Consider the following 24,032-nt stretch of genomic DNA (forward strand, 5'->3'; position numbering starts at 1 on the left):
CACTCAGACAACTTTTAGAAGTGCACAAACATGTATACAAAAAAAATCTCAAACAGGTTTTTTTTTTTTTTATTCATTGTTTTGGCCTCTAATTATGCTGTCGGATCAGTTATTTTGTTATTTCATTGATTTAATGAAATAACAAATTTATTGCAATTTTATCCCTGCATTATTGTTCCTTATTTATATTTAGTATAGTTTTATTGTTTGGTGCTTTTTTATAGAAAGATATATTTTACTTAATTTGATCCACCAGAATGTGCTTTCCAAAAATATATGGTTTTCTGGGGGTCTTTTTACAGTTTGGAGGTCTTACGGCACATAATGCACAGTTGGGGCTCTCTTTTCAGCAGTTGAGTTGGCCAGCGTGAAAATGCATATTCATGTTTTTCCTTTGGGGTCGGTACATACCACATACGTTGGTAAATCTATGCATATTGGGCAACAAACTATTCAGTAGACCTCTGACGTCCATATTTAGGGTGATTTTTCTTTGTACGTAAAACATTGTGTGAGTTAAATGCAGCAAACCAACATTTTTTGGCAATTTTCAGAAATGTAAAAACCTCAACATTTAGAAAAGCTTTGCAGTTTGGTAGTTTGGTGTAGAAAGACGTCTTTATTTTTGCATTCGTCTTTATTTGTTGCATTCATCAGAATGTGTACTTTCCAAGAATATATGGTTTTGGTGGAGGTCTTTGCTGTTAGGATGGTCTTGAGGCACAGAATATGAAGTCAATGGTCTATGTTCAAAGAAGGCGAATTGGCAGGGAGAAAATTCATATGCACTATTTTTATTTGGGGTCCAAACATGCCAGCTGCCTTGGTATATCTATGCATATTGGGCATCAAACTGTTCAGTAGACCTTTGTTGTCAATATTTAGGGTGGTTTTCAGTTGTATGTAAGAAATTCGGTGAGATAAATGCGGGCAATTGCAATATTTTTAGGTGATTTTCAGAAATGTCATACAAACCTGTGCCTTTAGTGTAGTTTTGCAGTATGGTAGTTTGGAGTAGAAAGACCTAGTTACCCATTTTTGGTTCTTCAGAATGTGTACTTTACAAAAATATATGGTTTTGGGGGGTCTTTGTGGTGTTAGAGGGTCTTGTGGCACATAATACAAAGTAGGGTGCTTTGTTCAGAGAAGGCGAATTGCCAGCAGAGAAAACTCATATGCACTATATTTTTTTTTCGTCCGCACATGCCAGCTGCTTTGGTATACCTATGTTTTTCAATTTTACGTAAGAAATTGGGTGAGATAAATGTGGCCAATTGTACTATGATTAAGTGATCTTCAGAACACTGCCTCTATCGCCAAATTTTGGCGAGGTTTGCAGGTTTGGTACTTTGGAGTAGAAATATATGTATACCCAATTTGAATTCAGGGGAATGTGTACTTTGCGAAAATATATGGTTTTCTGGGGTGAACATACTTTTTTATACCTTTGCCCCCTCCCCCCCAAAAGATTTAAATGTGTTGATTTTGCAGTACCTGAAATGACAGACCATATGGGGGTCTTCATTTTGAGGCCTTTATATGCCACGTGCTTAGGTAAACCTATACATATTAGGAATCAAACTGTTCAGCAGACTCCATGCTTTCATATTTGGGGTGATTTGTCTTGATACCTAAAAGTATGTGCGAAATACGATGTTGCAGGGTGGAAATTTTGAGGTGATTTTTGAAAATGTCACCAAAATTGCCAAATTTAGGAAAGGTTTGTGGCTTTGTGCTTTGGAGTAGAAAGACATGCATACCCAATTTGGATTCAGGGGAATGTGTACTTTCCAAAAATATGGTTTTCTGAGGTAAACATACTATTTCTACCTTTGCCCCCCCCCCAAATCTATGCAGATGTGTTGATTTTGCAGTATCTGGAATTACAGAACTGATGGCGCAAATGGGGTGTCTGCATTTTGGGGCCCCTATATGCATAGGTTTACCTACATATTAGGCATCAAACTGTTCTGTGCACTCCTGGCAATCATATTCGGGTGTTTTACATTGATACCTAATAATGTGAATTCACCAATTTCTATAAAAACTATAACTTTAGGAAAGAATTGCAGCTTGGTATTTTGGCGTACATAGATATATTTACCCATTTTTGATTTGCCAGAATCTGCTCTTTCTAATAATGCATAGTTTTCTAGGGTAAACCTACTGTAAGTGGAGTGTTTGGCCTTCAAATCAGAAGTATGCCGTTTTGTGGAGCGGTGCTTTGGAAATTTGGTAGTGTACTGCCTGGAGATTTTTATCTATACAAGTGAGAAATCTCCATATAAATCAATATTTATTGTGGTCATATACTTAAAAAATAATAAATATTGATTTATTTGAAGTCCTGTGAGCTCTCTCTCTCTCTCCCTCTCTAGTCAATGGAGGAGTCGGCACTCACGACACAAGGTTCACAGTTGCCTTGGTGCAGTGTCCAAAATAAGATTCAATATTGTACAGATAAGGTCTCTCAGGATTTAGGAATAATTATGAATTTTTTTATTCACATAGGAGTCTGACCTTTCTTAGTCTTTTTTGAGAAAGGCCTTTTGAGAAACGTCAGACCCCTATGTGAATAACAAAAATTCTTAATTTTTCCTAAGTCCTGAGAGTGCGGACCTTATTTGTACAATATATAATATATATATATATATATATATATATATATATATATATATATATATATATATATATATATATATATATATATATATATATATATATATATATATATATATATATATATATATATATATATATATCAAAAGTTTCCAGACCAGCACTCCCTTTTGGTGAAAATCAACAATCTTTTATTGTGACATGGTATCTTATTCCAACGTTTCGATCCCAATAGGGATCTTTTTCTTCCTTGAAAAAGATCCCTATTGAGATCGAAACGTTGGAATAAGATACCATGTCACAATAAAAGATTGTTGATTTTCACCAAAAGGGAGTGCTGGTCTGGAAACTTTTGCTGTATGTCAATATTACCATGCACCCCTACTTATCCATTGCCTTGGAGTGCGGATACTCATCCAAGAAAGATCGGCTGTGTTCTTGTACATAAAATAAATCACGTTTCTGGTATATGTGATTTTACTATGTGAAACAGGATTTTTTTCATTTTATTAGACACTTGGAAGCCTACATCTTTTTACAGAAGTGGAATTACACCAAAATTCTAGCATATTTTGACAGATCATAATGTCCTGAAAAAAACAATATATTGTTTTCCTGGGTAAACTAAAAAGAGCCCCCCCCCCAAGAAAAGCTCTTAAAGTGAAAGAGTACAAAAAGTCTAAAAACTGCTTGGCAGTAGATGTTAGCGTTTAGGACAACGGCTGGCAGGAAAAGGGTTAATGGAAAACTATACCCCCCAAACAATGTAGGTCTCTATAAAAAGATATCGCACAAAACAGCTCATATGTAAAACCCTGATTCATGTAAATAAACCATTTTCCTAATAATATACTTTTCTAGTAGTATGTGCCATTGGGTAATCATAAATAGAAAATTGCCATTTTAAAAAATAAGGGATCGTATGATTAACTGTGCACACAAACATACCAACAAACCATACTTGTTAGGTCACATGAGCCAAATAACAGACAGAGTTCTGTCTTTTGCTTCAACACTTCTTCCTGTTACAGTTAGAGTTGAAGTATTTCTGGTCAGGTGATCGCTGAGGCAGCACACAGACCATCACAAAATGGTGGCTCAAGGCAAGAGATGTAAAAGAGCAAGATTTTAATATATAGACCAGTTTGTAAGATTATTTAATATGCCACTTAATATGATGTAAATCTGTTGCTTAAGTGTTCATTTTGGGGGTATAGTTTTCTTTTAAAGGGGTTGTTCACCTTCCAAACACTTTTTTCAATTTAGTTGTTTTTAGATTGTTCCCTAGAAATAATGACTTTTTCCAATTACTTCCCATTATTTATTTTTTAAGTTTTTTCCAAAATCTTAGTTTAAAGTTGAATGTTCCTGTCTCTGGTGTTTGAGTCTGACAGCTCAGTAATCCAGGTGCAGATTCTGAACTGTTACAATTTTGCAACATTTAGTTGATACATTTCTCAGCAGCATCTCTGGAGTATTAGCAACAATTGTATCAATTCTAACAGCTGCCTGTAATGAAACCCAGAGATTCTGCTCAGCAGGGACAAAGATAAGAAATGTATCAACTAAATGTATCAATTTAGAACAGTTTACAGGATCGGCGACCCCCCCTCCCAGAGCTGCTTCAGAAGGAGAGAAATGACACTTTATACTTCAATATTAGAAAAACCGTGACACATAGAAAATAGAAAGTCATTGGAAAAAGTCGTTATTTCTGGTGATCTATCTGATAACAACTAGTTGTTTGAAGGTGAACAACCCCTTTAAGGAGTAAATATAGAAGCTCTTAGAATCACCCTATGTGGCTTAATATAGGAGTAAAGAAGTTAATAGGAAAGAAGCGAAAGGCATTTAAAAACTACAAGTCTGTTGGTAAAGAAGCTGTATTTAATAAATAAAACACTATAATAAATGTTGTAAAACAGCAATCCGGAATGCAAAGAAAGGAAATGAAGAATGCATTGCGGCGGAGGCTAAGACTAACCCCAAAAGTTTTTTAAATAAATTAATAGTAAAAAGATGCATGTTGAGAGTGTTGCTCCATTAAATAGTGGTACCTGTATGGTTGTACAGAAAAGGCAAATGTGTTAATCAGTTATTTTGTTCAGTGTATAGAGGAGTCTGAGTTCCCAGGCTCACTTCATAGCTGTACTGATGGCTCAGCTCAATCTAGTCAGTGGCTGATTCAGGATATGATTCATAAAGCTTTAATAAAAATTTATGTAAACAAGGCTCCAGGGCCTGATGGCATACACCCCCGGGTTGTAAGAGAGCTTTGTTGGGTTTTAGATCAGCCCCTATTTCTGATTTTCTCAGATTCGCTTTCATCTGGTATGGTACCTATGGATTGCAGAAAAGCTGATGTCATTCCAATATTTAAAAAGTGATTACGATCTCAGCCTGGCAATTATAAGACAGTAAATTTGACATCTGTGGTGGGCAAATTATTTGAAGGCTTGTTAAGGGATCACATTCAAAATTTTGGCATTATGAGCAGCAATCAGCATGGCTTTATGAAGGATAAGTCATGTCAGACAAATTTGATTGCTTTTTCTTCTACGTCTACGTACACATTGTCCCTCCCAGACCTGGGGGTAGGACCTATAACATAGCCAATCAAAATGAATCATGACCTATAAGAACACATCAATTCCTCCTCACCACAGTTATTTTTTGTCCTACTAAACAGGGAGGTAGGATCTCCCTCCTCTCTCTTTTTATTTTTTGGTGAATTTTGAGACAAACACAATTTTTGTTTTTTCTTTTATATTTTTTTTGTTTATTTTTTACCTCTGTGTAGACACAGAGGGATGATTCCCAGGTAATGGAGAAGATTTTACCTGATGCCTCAAGACGCATAATCTGTAAATTATCGCTTATTGGGAAGAAATGCAGGTGTGGGCATACCCATGGTCCTAGCCCTGTGCTAAAATAGCCCCCCGCTATATGCCCAGCGAGGCACAAGATTCAATCTAGTGCTTTTTGGGAATAGACACAGGTGTGGGCTATCCACCTTGTTACCTGTGAGCTTTTTGGGCTCCCCTTTTCTTTTGAGTTACGTGAGGCTTTACAGAAATTTACAGAACTTTTGCAAAAGGGCCATGGGTATGCATATGGGCTAGTTATAACAGCCTGAAGTTGGTGAGTATGATTCTTCAGTATCCACTGTGTGTTTTAAAAATGCTCAGTGGGGGGCGTGGCCAGCAAGCAATGTGAGCGGACGTGTGGTAGCTGAGCTCCGTCTGAAACCCACGCTAATCCGGTAAAAATCCTGACTGAACAGGGGAAAACCCCCCTGCAATAGAGCCTGCCACCCACTGACTGTCTGCCGATGGGCAGAAAGAAGCACTACGTGGCAGAGGCTTCTGATATCCGAGCTCACCTGAGAAACGCGGGAAGGCCTGCTAAAATGCCCGACACGCGTAGGCCGGAAGCGCCCAAGGAACAGCGCAGTAGAGCAGTTACGCCGCCTGAGCTGCTGCAACCTGCAACTGTGAGTACACCGCCTGCTCCTGCTGTACTCTCCGATCCTGTCCTCTCCCCTTCCCCACCAACTGTAGCCCTCCGCGCAGACTCTCCAACCTCCGAACAGGGTGAACCTACCTTAACTGAGGCCGTGGCGGTCCTTCAGAACACCATACAAACATGCCATGCTGCTACCATGGCCAAGGTGGAGGAATTGCGAATAGATTTTGCCATCCTGCGACAGGATCAGCAGAAGCTGCGGGACCGCACGACGGAGGTAGAGCGGAGGGTGGGGGAGTTGGACGATCTTTGCCAACCGATACCGGATCGTTTGGCTCACATTCAACGCCGTCTAGAGATGGCGGAGGCGAAGTCGGACGATCTTGAAAACCGCTTACGTCGCAATAATGTGCGAATAATTGGGTTTCCTGAAAGAGCTGAAGGTGCAGACACCACTAAATTCCTGGAACAATGGCTTACAACCACGTGTGGGGCCCAGACCTTCTCCGCCATGTTTGTCATTGAACGTGCTCATCGCATCCCGGCTACGCCTCCGCCGCCTGGAGCGCCCTCTCGACCCATTATTGCCCGTTTTCTCAACTTCAGGGATAGGGATGCAGCTCTGGCGACTGCTCGACGTTTGGGAGAATTGAAATTCGAAAACTCGACAATTTCGCTCTATCCGGACTTCTCCAATGATCTCAGGAAACAGAGGCAGCAATTCACCGCTGTCAAGAAGCGTCTTCGCGAAGTTGGATTACAATACTCCATGTTATATCCCGCCAAACTCCGGGTGTCGGCGGATGGAAAGGCGCAATTTTTTACTTCACCCTTGGAGGTATCGCAATGGCTGGACCGCCGACCTGCGTGAATTGTTTCTACGCCTGCTTTGTTTACTTGGTTGGGCCTTACCTGGCATGGCCTTGTGTTCCCGAGTCCTACTGCCCGCCTGCCCGATTGGGCGCTTTATCTAGCGGACACCTCTCTTCAATGCATACGCAGTGGGGGCTATACCCTGGCTCAGTTCATTGCCTCTCCTGCTAGTGGGGCCACGGAGTCAGCTAACAAGCTGATTTAAGTAGAACGTTATCTACTCATTATTTTGTGATCAGAGTTATGCAATACGACTTTTATGATATTGTTTTGATGCTTTGTTTCTAAATTGCTATTGGTGCGTCCGCTTTGTTCTGGTACGCTCCCAGCTACTTTTGAATGTTTAGGGACCGACACTTCCTCACTATTGGGGGAAGTAGGGTGGGATATGGTGGGATTTGCCTCTTTTACTTTTCTTCCTTCTCCTCTTTCCCCTTCTTCTCCTCTCTTTCTGTCCTTCTTTGCTCTATAGGGAGAGTCAACATATGGGATTTAATGTCATCCAATGGCAGCTGAGATAACGGCCATCTCCTGGAATGTGAGGGGCCTCAATGCTCCCCTCAAAAGATCTTTGGTCTTTAATTTCCTGAGGAAATACAACCCTCAAATTGTCTGTCTCCAAGAGACTCATATTTGTAAGTCGACCAACCCTAATCCGATTAAGAAAATATGGATAGCTAAGGCATTTCATTCAGTGTACTCCAACTATGCTAGAGGCACCTCGATCCTCATACACAGGTCGCTACCCTTTCAACTCCTTGACCTCCAAAATGACACAGAAGGCAGGTTTACCCTGATCCATGCATCCTTAGCTGGCTATCCATATATAATCGTAAATGTGTATATACCCCCACCTTTCAATGACTCTCTACTTTATGATATACTATCTCGCTTGGCTACTCTGCCGTTAATTCCAACACTGATATTGGGGGATTTTAACGATGTTATGGATATGAGTATGGACCGCCTAACCCTCTCTACTTCAGGGAGGCCAGGCACGAAAGGGCTGAAAGCATGGGTGGACACTGCTGGTTTGGTTGATGTATGGAGAAGTTGTAATCCTTCTAAACGCATGTTTTCCTGTTACTCCAGGGGTTCTATGTCACGGATTGACCTTGCCTTCGCCTCTGTAGACATGTCCACCAAAATTGTTAGAGCCGACTTCTTGCCACGGGGGGTATCGGATCATGCCCCTCTACTGATCTCTTGGAAACTCCACTCCCATCCGGCCAATAGAACCTGGCGATTAAACCCCTTCTGGATTACTCATCCAGCTCTACAAGAAAAAATGAAACGCTCCATTACTGATTTCCTGCAGGTTAATGTTAACACTGCTCCCCTACCTTCAGTATGGGACGCACTAAAAGCATATGTCAGGGGGGAGTACATCTCCGGAATAGCTCATACTAGAAAATTGGCAGCCCATACGATGACTACTGCAGAGGACATGCTCAAGGAGGCGGAGGAGGGGTACATCCGGGATCCTTGTGATTCCACCCAACTTGATTATGTAATTGCACAACGACGGTATGCCCAGGCTCAGTGGAAGTGTGCTCATAAAAGTCAGCTATACCACAAATTTGCACTTTATGAAAAAGGGGACAAGAATGGCAAATTGCTAGCACTCTTGGCCAGGGATGAATGTAGTCGACCAGCCATTCATGCGATACGTAAAAACGACACAGAACTAGTTACCGATCCCATAGAAATCAACTCCAACCTAGCAGACTATTATCAGTCTTTATACTCGTCTAAACTGACGAAAACACCCTCGGACATAGCTAGCTATTTACGTAGCCTAGATCTGCCCACCCTCTCCCTTGAGCATAGATCCCTCCTGGACGCTCCCATCCAGGAACAGGAGACTTTGGATGCTATCGCGTCCCTACCCCTGGGGAAAACCCCAGGTCCTGATGGTATTCCGAATCAATGGTATCTAACCTATGCAGCCCTTCTAGCCCCACTCCTAACTGATATATTTAATCTGTCGCTCACCTCAAAGGCCCTACCTTCCTCTTTCAGCGAAGCAACTATTATCCTTATACTTAAGCCAGGCAAGGATCCCCACTCCCAATCTTCCTACCGACCCATCTCCTTAATCAACTCTGATTCTAAAGTATTAGCCAAGATCCTAGCCAAACGCTTAAATTGTGTTATAACATCGTTGGTGGCTCCTGACCAAGTGGGCTTCATTCCCCACAAAGCGGCCGAGTTGAATCTCAGACGTCTTTTTACTAATCTCTCTATTCCCCACTCCAACCCGGGTTCCAGAGTCATTGCCTCCTTGGATAATGAGAAGGCATTCGATTCAGTCGAATGGCACTATCTTTGGGAAACTCTAAAAACCATGGGCTTTCGGTATTCTAAGCCCACAGCTAGAATTCTCTCTAACCTGGAACTCTCAGCCCCAATTAACCTGTATAGGGGAACGCGCCAGGGATGCCCCCTGTCACCGGCCCTTTTTGCTCTTGCCATGGAGCCCCTGGCGTGTTTAATTAGAGCAACAAAAGGGATTCGGGGATTCGAAATTGGGAATATTGAGGAAAAAATCTCGCTCTTTGCTGATGACACTTTGCTATACTTAAATGATCCAGGCCCCTCCCTCCAATTGGCTCTTCGGCTCATTAATACTCACACTACCTTCTCAGGACTTAAGATTAATTGGGCCAAATCTTCACTGCTATATTTGGACCCTTGCGTTACGGACGGCATTGACTCTGAACCCCCACTGGCCAGAGTGGACACGATTAAATATTTAGGCATCCACATTCACCCACAAATAAGCAAATTTGTAGAACTGAACCGTGACCCACTAATGTTACAATTACTCAGGTCCATTGATAGATGGCTTAAGCTCCCACTCTCCCTAATTGGCAGGATAAACTTATTCAAAATGAAATTCCTCCCGAAATTTTTATATCTTTTTCGCCAATCCCCCATTTGGCTCTCGACTAAATTTTTTAAACTCCTTCAGAGCCACCTCACCCGCCTGTATTGGTCCCCGGGCCCGACAAGGGTTAAGTATAATGTGTTAACTATGCCTACATCTTTAGGGGCTTGGCGGCTCCGGACATGGGAGCTTATTTTCTTGCATCCCAGTTGACCACTGTACAAAGGTGGCTTGATCCTCTCCCGGAGGACCCTATTACTATACTTGAAGCCCACTTGGCAGGGGTCTATGGAAGGTTTGCGGAACTTGATATACAGAAAACCACCTTCCATGACCACTATCACCCCAATGATGGTAAACACCCTTAAAGCTTGGCGGATGGGATCCGCACGGTCGGGGGAAACTGGGAAAGGTACTGTCGCCGCATGTCCCACTTTGGTATAACCCGGACCTGTATAGTTTGACCACGGTGCCGGAACCACAATTGTGGGCCGCTTATAATGTAAAATATCTTGGGGATATTTATCAGAGTAATAGTCTGCTCTCTTTCCAACAAGTTAAGGATAACTTAATGTACCTAATAAGCTACTTTTCCGTTACCTGCAACTCCGACATGCAGTTAATCAACAATTCTGCTCTGGCCCTCCTACTGTCGAGGTACCCCCTCTTGAAAAATTGCTTAGGAAAGAAAGACTAGCCAAACCCCTCTCAGCTCTATACCGCCAGGTTGGAACGTGTACTTTGATTCCCAATGGTGACCTTTTTAAGAGATGGCTTGCAAATATTCCTGACCTCACGGTCGACCACTGGGAAATTATCCTTGCCGAATCCATTCAGCCCCTCATCAGGTCTAGGGATAGACTTATACAATTTAAGTTTCTCCATAGAGCATACTATACGCCCCACATTTTGCATAGAATCAACCCCTCCTTTCCTGATGTGTGTAACAAGTGTAAGGGTGCTCATGCTGACTTCTTCCATTTAGCCTGGAGCTGTCCCGTTATACGAAATTTCTGGACTGATGTAGCTGCGTGCATCTCTCAGTTAATGGCATTACCGGTAGAACTACACCCCTCAGTCTTATTACTTAACTATCTCGATGACACTGTCACTTCACGAACGGAGAAAACACTGCTCACCTTCCTGCTCTTTTTTGCTAAAAAGGCAATTGCCATGAAATGGAAGGACGCTCTCCCACCCACAACCACCCTCTGGAAAATGTTGGTTGAGCAAACTCTACCGACCTTGGAACAAATCTATGCAGCTCGTGGATGTCCCACGAAGTTCTCTAAAATCTGGACTCTCTGGATACTGCAATATGAATCCTATACTAACAGGGCACCGTCCCCCCCTCAACCTGTTTTGGACTGGCTTAATGATCCGGACTTAACTTAAAGTGGCTTGTGTAGAATCTCTGCCTTCGTTGACTGGGAGGCTGATTCTTTCCTTCGCAGCTAATTATGCTCTGAGGCTATATGGTCGATACTGACTTGTTTTTTTTAGTATTTCTGTGTGGGGTTGGTCTCATACTTTTTGGGTCGGGGATACCCCTCCCTTCACTCCTTGATCTCCCACTGCCTCTCCTTGATCTCTCCCTTCTCTCTCTATCTCTTCTTCTTTTTCTTGTTTCTCCCCTCTCTTGCTGTTTGTTTTTTTTTCCCCGGGGGTTTAAAGTTAAAATGTCCAGCACAGTGTGGCAATGGTTGCCTTGAATGCATGTTACTTTTCTGTACAACTTTGTGCTGGTAATAAATAAACGTTTTAAAAAAAAAAAAAATGCTCAGTGCACTGGGAGGTCTGCATGCTAATTAGCTTATTATGTCCCTCAGCTGATAGCTATCAGGGCTTTGGCTGGAGTTTCCATCCAGCTAATTAGTCACTATCTGATAAGGTGCAGGTGTGCCTTTCAGCCCCCTGCTATTGCTGTTTAATATTTTAAAGCTTGTATGGGTGAACATGCATCTTCTGTGCAGACACAGAAGTTATATTGGCTCATGCTACTAAGGCACCTCCAGGAATGGCTAGAGGTTGCACTGCTCAAGCAGTATGGCACCTCCTTCCTTTGTTATGAGTCTGCTCTTAACAAGCAGCAAGCAGTGTTCCACCTGTCTGGCTATTCCTGCTGACAAGCCTGAACTATCTGGTAAGGTGCCTGTGTTCCTCTGACTTCTTGTATTATCTGAAGTCTTATGTTGTGAGCTGGAGTCCTCTGTGCAAAATACAGTATTGGCTCTTGTTACACTGGGGGCTGGTGAATCCCTCTGCCTAAGCAGTGCGGTACCTGAATCCGGTGAGTGCGATTTCTCTGTATCCACTGTGTGTTTGAAACATTCATTTCACTGGGAAGTCTGCATGTTAATAAGTTTAATATGTCCCTCAGCTGAAAGCTATCAGGGCTTTGGCTGGAGTTTCCATCCAGCTAATTAGTCACTATTTGGTAAGGTGCGGGTGTTCCTTTCGGACCCTTTGCTATTGCTGTTTAATATTTTAAGTTTTGTATGGGTGAACCTGCATCCTCTGTGCTGACATAGAGGTTATATTGGCTCATGTCACATGTCACTCAAGCAGTATGGCACCTCCTTTCTTTCTTATGAGTCTGCTCTTAACAAGCAGTGTTCCACCAGACTGGATATTCCTGCTGACAAGTCTGAGATATCTGGTAAGCTGCCTGTGTTCCTTTGACTTCTGGTATTATATGAAGTCTTATGTTGTGAGCTGGAGTCCTCTGTGCAAAATGCAGTTGCACAAGTTACTTTCAGTATTGGCTGGTGAATCTCTCTGCTGAAGCAGGGTGGTACCTGAATCCGGTGAGTATGATTTATCAGTATCCACGGTGTGTTTGAAACATTCATTACACTAGGAAGTCTGCATGTTAATAAGCGAATTATGTCCCTCAGCTGAAAGCGATCAGGGTTCTAGCTGAAGTTTCCATCGTGCGGACTTGTCATTGCTATCAGGTAAGGTGCAGATACTCCTCTGGGCCTCTTTGCTACTGTTTTTTCTATTGTCCTCTGTGCAGACACAGAGGTTATATTTGCCTTTTATTACACAGGGTGCTTGCAGGGTTGGCTGGAGGCTTGCACTTCTGAAGCAGTATGGTACCCCCTTCCTTCCTTCCTTCCTTCCATTGAGTCTGTTCAATGCTGTAACCTGTCATTGGGCTCCACAGAAAATTCATTTTAGGGCCCCTAACATATCCAGAGGTTGTGCATTTTTACCAATATATATTGAAATTGCTCTTTGTTTGTGCCTCATGGGGTTCCTATACCTTTTGGGCCCACCTGCAGCAGCAGAGTCTGCTTCCTCTGTAGCCTCCGAGTCTGCTCCTAAGAAGCAGCCTGCCTCCAAGGATCTGACTGTATTATTCCTACTGTGCTGGTGTTCCTCTGACTTCTTGTATTGATGTCATCTGAGGTCTTAGGTTTGTGAGCCAGAGTTCTCTGTGCAGACACAGTTGGTAAGTGTGCTCTTATTACACCTGGTATTTCCAGGATTGGCTAGGGGGTTTGTACCCCATTTTTTCCTGTGATTTAGGCCTTCTCTTAAATATTCTATTCCCATCTGGTGGTTTTTGTTGGGAGCTCAGTTGTAGTTATACTACATCTACTGAGTTTTGGTGGCTGTAGGTTTCCCTTCTTTAATTGTTGGTAGATTGAAGGGCACTTACTGTGGTTATGTCTGCTGGCACCTTAACAGGCTTGAAGCCAGCTTGTAGTCTATGGCCCTTTGTGTGGCCTTGGACCTCTCGCCAGGGAGCTGGGTTTATGTGGCCTCTGGCTTTCATTATGGCCCTTGGCTTGGGTTAGAGCCCTTGTTTTGGTTCCATGGCCCTCGACTCATGGGTCTGCTGGCCTTTTACCATGGCCCTCAGCTCATGCGTCTGCTGGCCTTTTACCATGGGCCTCAGCTCATTGGTCTGCTGGCCTTTTAAAAGGGCCCTTGTTCTGCTGGCCTGTTGCATGAGCCTTTGGCACATTTGTTTGGTTGCACACAAGGATTTGTGGCAGCACACACCGTCATCAAAAGGAATCGCCCACTCACAAGGTTATGGTTAAAAAGGTATAACTTTATTTTCACATCTGATCAAACATCTAGCGTCGAGGTCTGACGCGTTTTGTGGCTACGCACTTCCTCAGAGACCTCCATTCTCATTAGCATGTTTGTCTTTTAAACACATGTCCTTCATTAGCATATTAACTATTTACATACATTTAAAAGAAATGTATTCATCAATTAATTTAAAACCAATTCGATTGATCAGACTTCATATACATATAAATACAATTCCATATAAATTCCAATATAATAAATACACAAATTCCATGCTTCATGAGTTCATATAAAACGAATCATAATTACATTATTCCATAACCTTCTATATCTATATTGCTATACTATTTATTGTTAAATCCTGCTCAGTAGCATTTATGAAACTATGTTGCGATCCTGTTATTGGTTTGGTGTATGTAATTTAAAAGAAGCAACTTATGTCAAATCTTGAATTTAATCCTTCCAGCTGTCTACTAAGTAATTTAAATATCCACTTCACTTCCGCTCTTAGCCTGCAGATCTCCTCCTCTGTGCCCCACATACACTCTCTCTATGCCCTGTACAGATACCCATTTCACATACCCACCACTACATTCATTAAAGTGTCTCGAGACAGGAGTATTTTTATTATCCGATTTAATTGCATTAAGATGTTCCCTTATTCTATTCTTAAGACCCCTAATGGTACATCCCACATATTGCTTGTGGCATTTCAGACAGGTTATTAAATAGACCACAACCTTGGTGTTACAATTTATATAATTCCTGATCTGAAATGTCTCATGCGTCCTACTACATGTAAAGGTATCTGCCACCTTAACTACTCCACATGTGACACATCTATTCGAGATAATTGTAAAAAGAAAAAAGAAAAAACTTACACTCGCACACCCTGGCCGTCCAGAAACACACGAATCCCAGGTGCTCGATGATAGAGGAATTGGGCAACCTCATAAGCAACGTGGACACAGAACACACCGGCACAACATGGGTACTACTAGCAGGTATAACCTTGCTCGTTTATTGCGGATGCAACGTTTTGGGGCGTGACCGCTTTCTCAAGCATACCGGATATTAGTGCACAAAGGAATTTAAAAGCACAGCAATTAAGCTAATTAGTGAAAGGTGTTACATTCGATTAATGACAATAAGTACAAATGCATAAATATAGGCCAATAGAAAAATTAGTCCAAACTACAAAAAAAAAAAAAATCCTTGGAAAAAAAATCCTTGAAAATTTTTTTTTGAAAATGTGACAAAAAAATTACAGTGTTCGTTTTGTAAAAATATATAAAAACAAATAAAAATATATTTCAGTCCATTCTTGCGCTACTTGTATTTATATTAATAAAAAACTGTGTTCAACAATAGTTAGTAAACAACCACAAGTATAGTGTCCAGTGCAATAAAAGTAACGACAGTCAGTACAAAATGTATCAATATCAAGTGTGAATACAATGTTTAACAAATGTCACAAAATATTTTTAAAAAATACATTGTTTCAAATCTGCTACATGCTCATATAGAAAAACATTTTTAACATTACTAAAACGAATTAGACATGTTTACTTGAGTTTTATTTTATTTAATTGTATTTAATTTTAATTCAAATTCACCTCTATTAATTAGATTTTAATTTATCTTACCCTAGCAGGAATTTTTGTATGTAATCTTTCCCTGAGGCATATGACTGCAAACTGCTTATCTAAAAGAGAAGAAAAAGTTATAGATTAGTACACGGTAAAAATATTATAAAAAGCAACTCAAGTTAAATTCTTCGTTCAACCCTTTAGGGTGGCGAGATTGCAAACGCCATATCCAATAACATTCTCTCTGCAGTAATAATTTCTTTCTATCCATACCTGCTTTAGGAGGAACTTTCTCGAGTATCTGCCAGCGTAATTGAGAGAGTTGATGGGATTGGGAAAAAAAGTGTTTAGCCAACAAGGTTGCGCTTTTATTTTTGCCAGATTTAGTCTCCACCTTTACAGTTGTCAAAGGGGGTTTGTAGGTACGAATCGTGGACTTATGTTCGTTTAGCCTTAGTTTCATAGCCCTACTGGTTTGTCCTATGTACAATAACCCACAAGGACATTTCAGGCTGTAAATAACATCCTTCGTATCACATGTAAAAAAAACGCATATTGCGTGTTCGTGCCTTGTTGGGGGTGAGTTACACTTGCCCCATGTATGATAGCATTGCAATGTCCGCAATTCCTGCAGGGATAAGTGCCACTTTTCTGAGAGCCTAAAATGGTACTGACACCCCTTTTTTTATTGGATTTTTTATTTTTAATAAGTTCCCCTATATTTCTTCCCCTCCTAAAGGAAAACAAAGGTGGTGCCCCAAACAAGTGTCCAAATTTGTGATCAGTGGACAAAATTTGCCAATGTTTTAAGATTGTCTGTTTTAACCTCTTAGAATTTGTGTCAAAAGAAGTAATAAAGGGTATCCTCTGTAGGGTAGACTTATTCCTAGGTTTTCGTACAAGTGTAAGTAAAGGATTAAACTTTGTTCCTACTTATACTGAGCCACCATTTACAATGGCGATTGATTTGTTCAAATTTACCAGAAGTTTAAAATTAAAAGTGCATTTTGCGGAGAAAAATGTTGATCAAAAGGATAGTTTTGTAACTAAAAGGCACTTTAGGGTAATTTCATTCCTCCTGGGAATTTTCCCACCATTGACACTTTTGAAGCAATAGTAATGGCTGACATCAATAAATATTTAACGAAAAATGTAAACAAACATAATAAAAATCTTTCATTTGCTGAGCAGGAGGCATTAAAAACATTGCAAAGTAATACTGATGTCATCATTACCAATGCGGATAAAGGGGGTGGAATTGTATTACTAAACAAAACCGACTATGATAAAAAGGCTGAACGTCATTTACTTAATATTTTTCATTATAAAAAATTGAATAATGATCCTACTCTGGAATTTAAAAATGAGCCGAATATTATTTTAAATGCAGCTGTGATGGAAGGGTTAATAACAGAAGATGTTTCTCGTTTATTGTTTACACAACATCCTAAAATACCTCACGTGTATTTTCTACCCAAAGTGCACAAAAGCCTCATTAACCCTCCAGGAAGGCCTATTGTTTCAAATGTGGACGCATTATGGCAACCTCTTGCCACTTACATTGATATGTTTCTTCAGGAGATCTTACCATCCCTGAAACCATGCCTCACCGACACTACTGAGTTCCTGACTAGGCTCAACAAGGTTATTTTACCTGAACAAAATTTTCTGTTATGCTCATTAGATGTAAAAGATCTCTTTACCTCTATCCGCCATGCAGAAGGCATTGAATGTATACGTAGTTATCTATCTGCTTCCGACTTACCTGAATTTAAAATTACATTCAGTTGCCAGCTTTTGGATATGGTCTTAACCAAAAATTATTTCACATACAATGATGATTATTTTTTACAATTACAAGGCTGTGCCATGGGTGCCAACATGGCACCGGCATACGCCAACATTTATATGGACAATTTTGAAAAAACTCATATTTTCTCCAATTCTGTTTATAATCATCTCATCTGCCAGTACATGCGGTATGTGGATGATACCTTTTTCATTTGGTTGGGATCATTGGATAAGTTAAACGAATTTGTAAATCATTTAAATATTGTACACCCTACTATCAAATTTACTTTTGAGGCTAACCCATCTATATTACATTTTCTTGATGTCAATATTCAAGTATTGGATACTAAGCTGATTACCACTGTATATACTAAACCAACAGACAGAAATAATCTGCTTAGACCTACTAGCCTTCATCCCCCTGGTCTCTTTAAAGGATTGCCAAGAAGCCAATTAATGTGGGTGAAGCGTATCGCATCCTCCCTTGAACTATATGATAAGGAATCCAATAATATGATACAGAGATTTGTGGACAAAGCGTACGATCCGGATATGCTTATGAATACAAAAAAGGAGGTAGAAGCAATCCCACTTGTACGAAAACCTAGGAATAAGTCTACCCTACAGAGGATACCCTTTATTACTTCTTTTGACACAAATTCTAAGAGGTTAAAACAGACAATCTTAAAACATTGGCAAATTTTGTCCACCGATCACAAATTTGGACACTTGTTTGGGGCACCACCTTTGTTTTCCTTTAGGAGGGGAAGAAATATAGGGGAACTTATTAAAAATAAAAAATCCAATAAAAAAGGGGTGTCAGTACCATTTTAGGCTCTCAGAAAAGTGTCACTTATCCCTGCAGGAATTGGGGACATTGCAATGCTATCATACCTGGGGCAAGTGTAACTCACTCCCAACAAGGCACGAAACACGCAATATGCATTTTTTTTACATGTGATGCGAAGGATGTTATTTACAGCCTGAAATGTCCTTGTGGGTTATTGTACATAGGACAAACCAGTACGGCCATGAAACTAAGGCTAAACGAACATAAGTCCACGATCCGTACCTACAAACCCCTTTTGACAACTGTAAAGGTGGAGACTAAATCTGGCAAAAATAAAAGCGAAACCTTGTTGGCTAAACATTTTTTTTCCCAATCCCATCAACTCTCTCAATTACGCTGGCAGATACTCGAGAAAGTTTCTCCTAAAGGAGGTATGGACAGAAAGAAATTATTACTGCAGAGAGAATGTTATTGGATATGGCGTTTGCAATCTCGCCACCCTAAAGTGTTGAACGAAGAATATCCGGTATGCTTTAGAAAGGGGCCACGCCCCGAAACGTTGCATCCGCAATAAACGAGCAAGGTTATACCTGCTAGTAGTACCCATGTTGTGCCGGTGTGTTCTGTGTACACATCTATTCGACCCACATTTGAACATCCCTGTACTATGTAACCATGTGTCAGTTTTCCGTTCCTCTCTAGCTACACTAGGGGATAAACTCATTCTTAAGGTGGGTGCTCTTCTCGCTACTACATGTACCCCTGGTTCCAATAGTTGTTTAAATATACTATCCCCATATAGTACTGGGAGATGTCTGTTCACAATCTGCTTTATCCTATTAAATTGTGCACTATATTTAGTGCTCAATATTAACTTTTGTTCCTGTTTTCTCTCCAAATTCCTAGTCACATCTGAAGTTCTAGTTCCTATATTATCTCGAGTATTTCCCTCTCTCTTCTTCCCTTCCTTAACTTTCCTACTTATCAAGTCATCACGTGTGCAACTCAATGCTACTTCAAAAGCCTTTTGTAACACCCTCATATCATACCCCTTCTGCAAAAATTTATCCCATAATTTACAAGACTCCTCTACAAATTTCTCCTCAGTACTGCAGTTACGACGTAAGCGTATAAACTGTCCCTTTGGGATCCCTCCATTAAAGTGCTTGGGGTGGCAGGAGTCTGCTCTTAACAAGGAATTGCCAGAATAGGGTTTTGTATATACTGTAGTCTCTATATTATTCGGAACTTTCTGGATAACAGGTTTCCAGATAATGGATCCCATACCTGTACTGTATGGAGAAGCATTACAGCACACATGTACAGACCATGAAACACTTGCAACATTTTTCAGAGATGGTGACGCAGAAGCTCTTATAGAAGGTATCCCTGGGTGGTTAATTTTTCCAAAAAGAGGCGCACCCAGCTCAGGGTCTGAGGTTAGCAATTATACTAACTAGGGGTGCCTAACAAAATAGCATTCCCTCCCCCTGTTAATAATGACTTTCTTTGTCCTTTAAAGGAGAATTCAACCCTAAACTTAAAAAAAACCCTACCCTACATAGACCCCCCTCCCTCCAGCCAGTGTTACCCCGGGGCAAATGCCCCTAATGTTTTACTTACCCCACGATGCAGATTTAGGCATCGGAGTTCATGGGTGCCATCTTCAGCCACTTCGGAATGAGACAGGCATGTTGGCACATGCACAATTTTCTGTTTTGCTACAACTGTGCATGCGCTGAAACTCACAAAAATTGCCTAGGCGCCGGTCTCATTCCGAAGATTACTGAAGCGGCTCAAGATGGTGCCCTTGAACTTCGATGCCTGAATCTGCACTGAGGGGAAAGTAAAACGTTAGGGGCATTTTCCCGGGATAACACTTAGGCTGGAGGGAGGGAGGTCTATGTAGAATAGGGGGGTAGGGTTTTTTTAAGTTTAGGGTTGAATTCTCCTTTAAAGGACAAAGAAGGTCCTATTAACAGGAGGGAATGCTAATTTGTTAGGCACCCCTAGTTAGTATGGGCTGGGGGGAGGGGTATCTATAGGGGGTAGGGGTTTTAGTTTAGGGTTGAATTCTCCTTTAATTTTATTGACACAAGTCCCCCATAAAGCTGGCTCAACATTCCACATATGATTAGGGTCCCTAAGGTAGCAAATACATGTTAAACTCTAGCATCCTCTAAACTAGCCTTCAAAAAATGTACAGATTATCAGAAAAGTATTTACTCCAACCTTGAATATCCTACTTTCTTCTCTCTTCTCCCTCACCATGCCTTCAACCCCACAGTTCTCCTCATTTCCAATGCATGCAGTTCCAAGATATTGGCTATGGAGAAGCCTCTCTGAACTGCATCACAGTGCTCCCCCCAATACTGCCCTGTTGATCACAGATGGAGCATGTGCATTGAAGCCAGGACCTGATCAGCCTCAACTGAACCTGTGACTTACCTTATGTGACTGCACAACAGTACCTTTGCTCAGAAAAGAGCCCTAATTTAAGCATAAAGCAAAAGTGTTTACGGTTTTTGGTTGAGTCTATAACTGAAATGTTGCATTTCTCTGCCCCCTAAAAAAGGTCAAACACACATTTGCACAGCTTTCTGAATTAATTCATTATATTTAAAACACAGCTTAGCTAATGCCCAAACAGAAATCATACCTTGGATGGCCCTTCTCTCATTTTTTTCATTTGATCCTTGTATTTTATCAGTTCTGCATCTAGCCGTGAGATTTTCTTCTCTATTGACTCGGCTCTACCATCAACCTTTCAGCAAAAGAAGAAAACACAACAGCAATTGGCAACAAGTTTCTAAAAATTTTGGTTTTTTTAAAGGGGAACTCCACAAAAACATAATCTTTTTGAAAAGTAAACATAATTTCAAGCAAATTTGCAATATACATCAATTAAAAATTATGCAGACTTTTCATGATTTTTAATGGTTTCTGACAGTTCCCTAAGCCTAGCCCCATACTGATCTTCCAGACTACTTTGCTGAGCTGGCTGACTACTGTTACTTTGTATCAGCAGCCAGCTGTCCTCAGCCTGCATCCTCCAAACCCCACAATTCCCTGCACATGTGATTTTAATTAGGAAAGGAATATCACGATGCAATACATTGTGCGCTACGTAGTTCCTGCATGCTGTCTGTAAACTGTGGAGAAGTTGTTACAAATTGTAACATCAGTGTTTTAGTCCCTCCTTATCTGCTAGGATTTCGAATGATGCAGAAAGAAAAGAACTGTTAAACAGCTGGATTTCAGCATAGAAAATTGTATTTATTCATACTTTTTGAAGAAACAGGTATCTGTGATTGGTATATAAGTGGTTTCTGTGTTATGTGGGCCGCTTTATCAAATTTTGGTATGGAAGCCGGAGTTCCCTTTAAGAAAAAAAAAATAGTAGTATTTCATCATTTTTGCATGCAAGAAAACTCACAATAAAGTGAAGAGTACAGCCTACATCCAATAACAGCTCAGTTTAAATGTATTGTCAATCAGTGATCATTGTCACTCATTGCCATCATTTATCTCAGTTAATAAAACCCTAGCTTTGTCAAGATTAACTTTAAAAATCAGTAAAACCAAAATAAAATGAAAATAAAATGTAGTATTGTCCTGTAATAGTAAAATTGGTGTGTATGTTTCAGAAACACTGCTATAGTTTATGTCATTAAGCAGCTGTGTTTAGGCCAGTGACACATTATGCAGGTCCGCTGCAAAAACTTGCATTTTGGCACCTAAATCTGCCATGTCTGCATGCACTCAGGCGGAGGCAATGTGTTCAGATGCAGGCACATTGATCAGCACAGGAACAGCAGATTATTGGCCTGTGTTTCTCTGCAGGCTGAGATCTGCATAATGTGGCACTAGCCTTAGATTCCTATGTAAGAACTAAACCAATTGTATTCAACAGAGCTAATCTGTCATCTGCTATGAAACCTGTACCATCTAGCCCTATTTCAACTTGAATGACAACATGGCTACAAAGCAGCTTACTAATATAAACGAAAGTCATATTTTCAGAAGCAAACAGTATAGGGCAACAGAGCATTATTTTAAAATTACTTTAAAATACTTTGATTTGTTTTAAAGAAACATTTTATTTGAGCAGTTGGTCAATACAAGTCTTCCATTTCCATATACATATGTGTTTTTTCCCATTTACATAATATACATAACTCGTTTACATATAGCAGTATACAGGCGGAGTTCTCGGTATAATTAGTGCATCTAGAAATGGGAGGGTGAAGCGCACAATGCAGTATCAAATAGATAGTCAGATTGCTGTAAGCAAACTTGTAGATATGGGTAACATTTTAACCTTATCATTAACCAAAAAATAAATAAATAAATAAACAAAAAAGAAAAGGATGATCATTGCAATTACTCTTTCTTTCTCTTTATAGGTCTTTTCTTGTCTCTGAAAATGCTATGCCGGAAGCCCCTGCTAGTCACAGATTAATTGGAGGATCTCCATGTATTGTCCTCATGATATACCATTCCGTGTAGAGAAAGCACTCATGGAGTCTAAGCCTTATTGTTTGTGGAATTATGTCAATAAACTTTTCCCAGGTTTCGAAAAACCTTTTGACAATTGCGTTTTTATTAAGAGATGCTTTTATCCAATCCATGTAGAAAACTCGCACTAATTTCTCTAGGAATAGTTTAACAGTGGGGGGGGGGGGGGGGTGTTTGTTATCCAGACTTGTCATATAGTTTTTTTTACTACTGCTGTTATGGAGTCTTTTTGCACCCCTTGTAATTCTGGTATGGGTGTTGGGGGTTGTGCCCCAAAGTGCCCAAGCTGCTGTTAGTGGGACAAAATTCACTAAATGTCTACTTGCATAGTCTCGTATCTGATTCCAGAATCTTTGTATGTATGGAAAGGCCCATAAACAATGCATAAGGTCAGCTCTGGGTTGTCCACATTTCGGGCAATTGCTATTTTCCCTTCTCTGCATTTTATAAAGTGTCCTTTGGGTATGCTGTCATAGTCAGTATTAACCTGCATAAATTTGTAGTTCTGTGATATGGTTCCCTTGGTGGAGTTAGTCCGTAAAAGAAATCTGTCCAAAGAGTTATCCCAATCCTTATCTGTTAGAAGTCTGATAGTCCTGCTAGTATACATCTGAGCTTGTAAAAAGGCAAACACATTATGCATTACGGAGAGAAATGTGGTTTGCGAGTATCCTTCTTTGTCAATTGACGTATTGTTGTCACCCCTTCTTTACCCCAGTCCTGATATATTGTCAATGCCCGCTCGCTCTGGAATTCTGGATTGAATAGGAGAGGTAAGTATAATGAGTGATAACTGTTTAAGCAACTCTGTTTTCTCAAGTCTTTCCAGGTTTGCCAAGTGGAATATAACAAGGGATTGTCTATAATGTCAGTCGTAAGTAGTTCAGCTCTATGCATGTGTAGAATATATAGCAGGTTCGTCTGCGGGATGAACTGTTGTTCCCGGTAGGTATTAGTATATACTATTGTGTATATACTAATTAGTATATACTAATAATGTATATACTATGTCAGAGTTATGGATCCAGTCTTTTAAATGTCTCATAGTGGCTGCCATGTTGTATTGTTTGATATTGGGGAAGTTAAGGCCTCTGTTTAAGGTGCTTTGCTGGAGTTTTTTGAGACTAATTTGCGCCTTTTTCCCATTCCATATGAAATTCCTGAACAGTTTGTAAAGTGATTGGATGTCCCTATCTTGTACTAATATGGGGAGACTCTGAAGGTTGTGTAAGAGTTTGGGGAATGCCACCATTTTGAGCAGATTAGCTCTCCCCATTGCAGAAAGGTGATAAGTTTGCCAGTTTTTTATGTCTTGCGTTATTCTCCTTATACAACGTGTTATATTACGGGCGTAAAGCTCATACGGCCTTTTTGGTATTTGTATACCCAGATAAGTAATTTCGTCCTTGGTCCACGTAAAATTATAATAATAATATTTGTTACCCCA

The 24,032-nt window shown here is 40.4% G+C and overlaps 1 protein-coding gene across 3 annotated transcripts in view; it reads right to left on the reverse strand.

The window, feature by feature from the left end:
* chmp5.L (charged multivesicular body protein 5 L homeolog) overlaps window positions 1-24,032 on the reverse strand; it is a 47,087-nt gene that overhangs the window by 11,645 nt on the left and 11,410 nt on the right. For all 3 annotated transcript variants that reach the window (XM_041565490.1, XM_041565489.1, NM_001093457.1), the window contains one exon: window positions 20,727-20,831. In XM_041565490.1, the coding sequence (XP_041421424.1) occupies window positions 20,727-20,756 (30 nt within the window). In that variant the 5' untranslated portion in view covers window positions 20,757-20,831. The remainder of the gene's footprint in view (window positions 1-20,726; window positions 20,832-24,032) is intronic.

This window comes from Xenopus laevis, chromosome 6L (genome assembly GCF_017654675.1).
Source record: "Xenopus laevis strain J_2021 chromosome 6L, Xenopus_laevis_v10.1, whole genome shotgun sequence".
Taxonomy (NCBI): Eukaryota; Metazoa; Chordata; class Amphibia; order Anura; family Pipidae; genus Xenopus; species Xenopus laevis.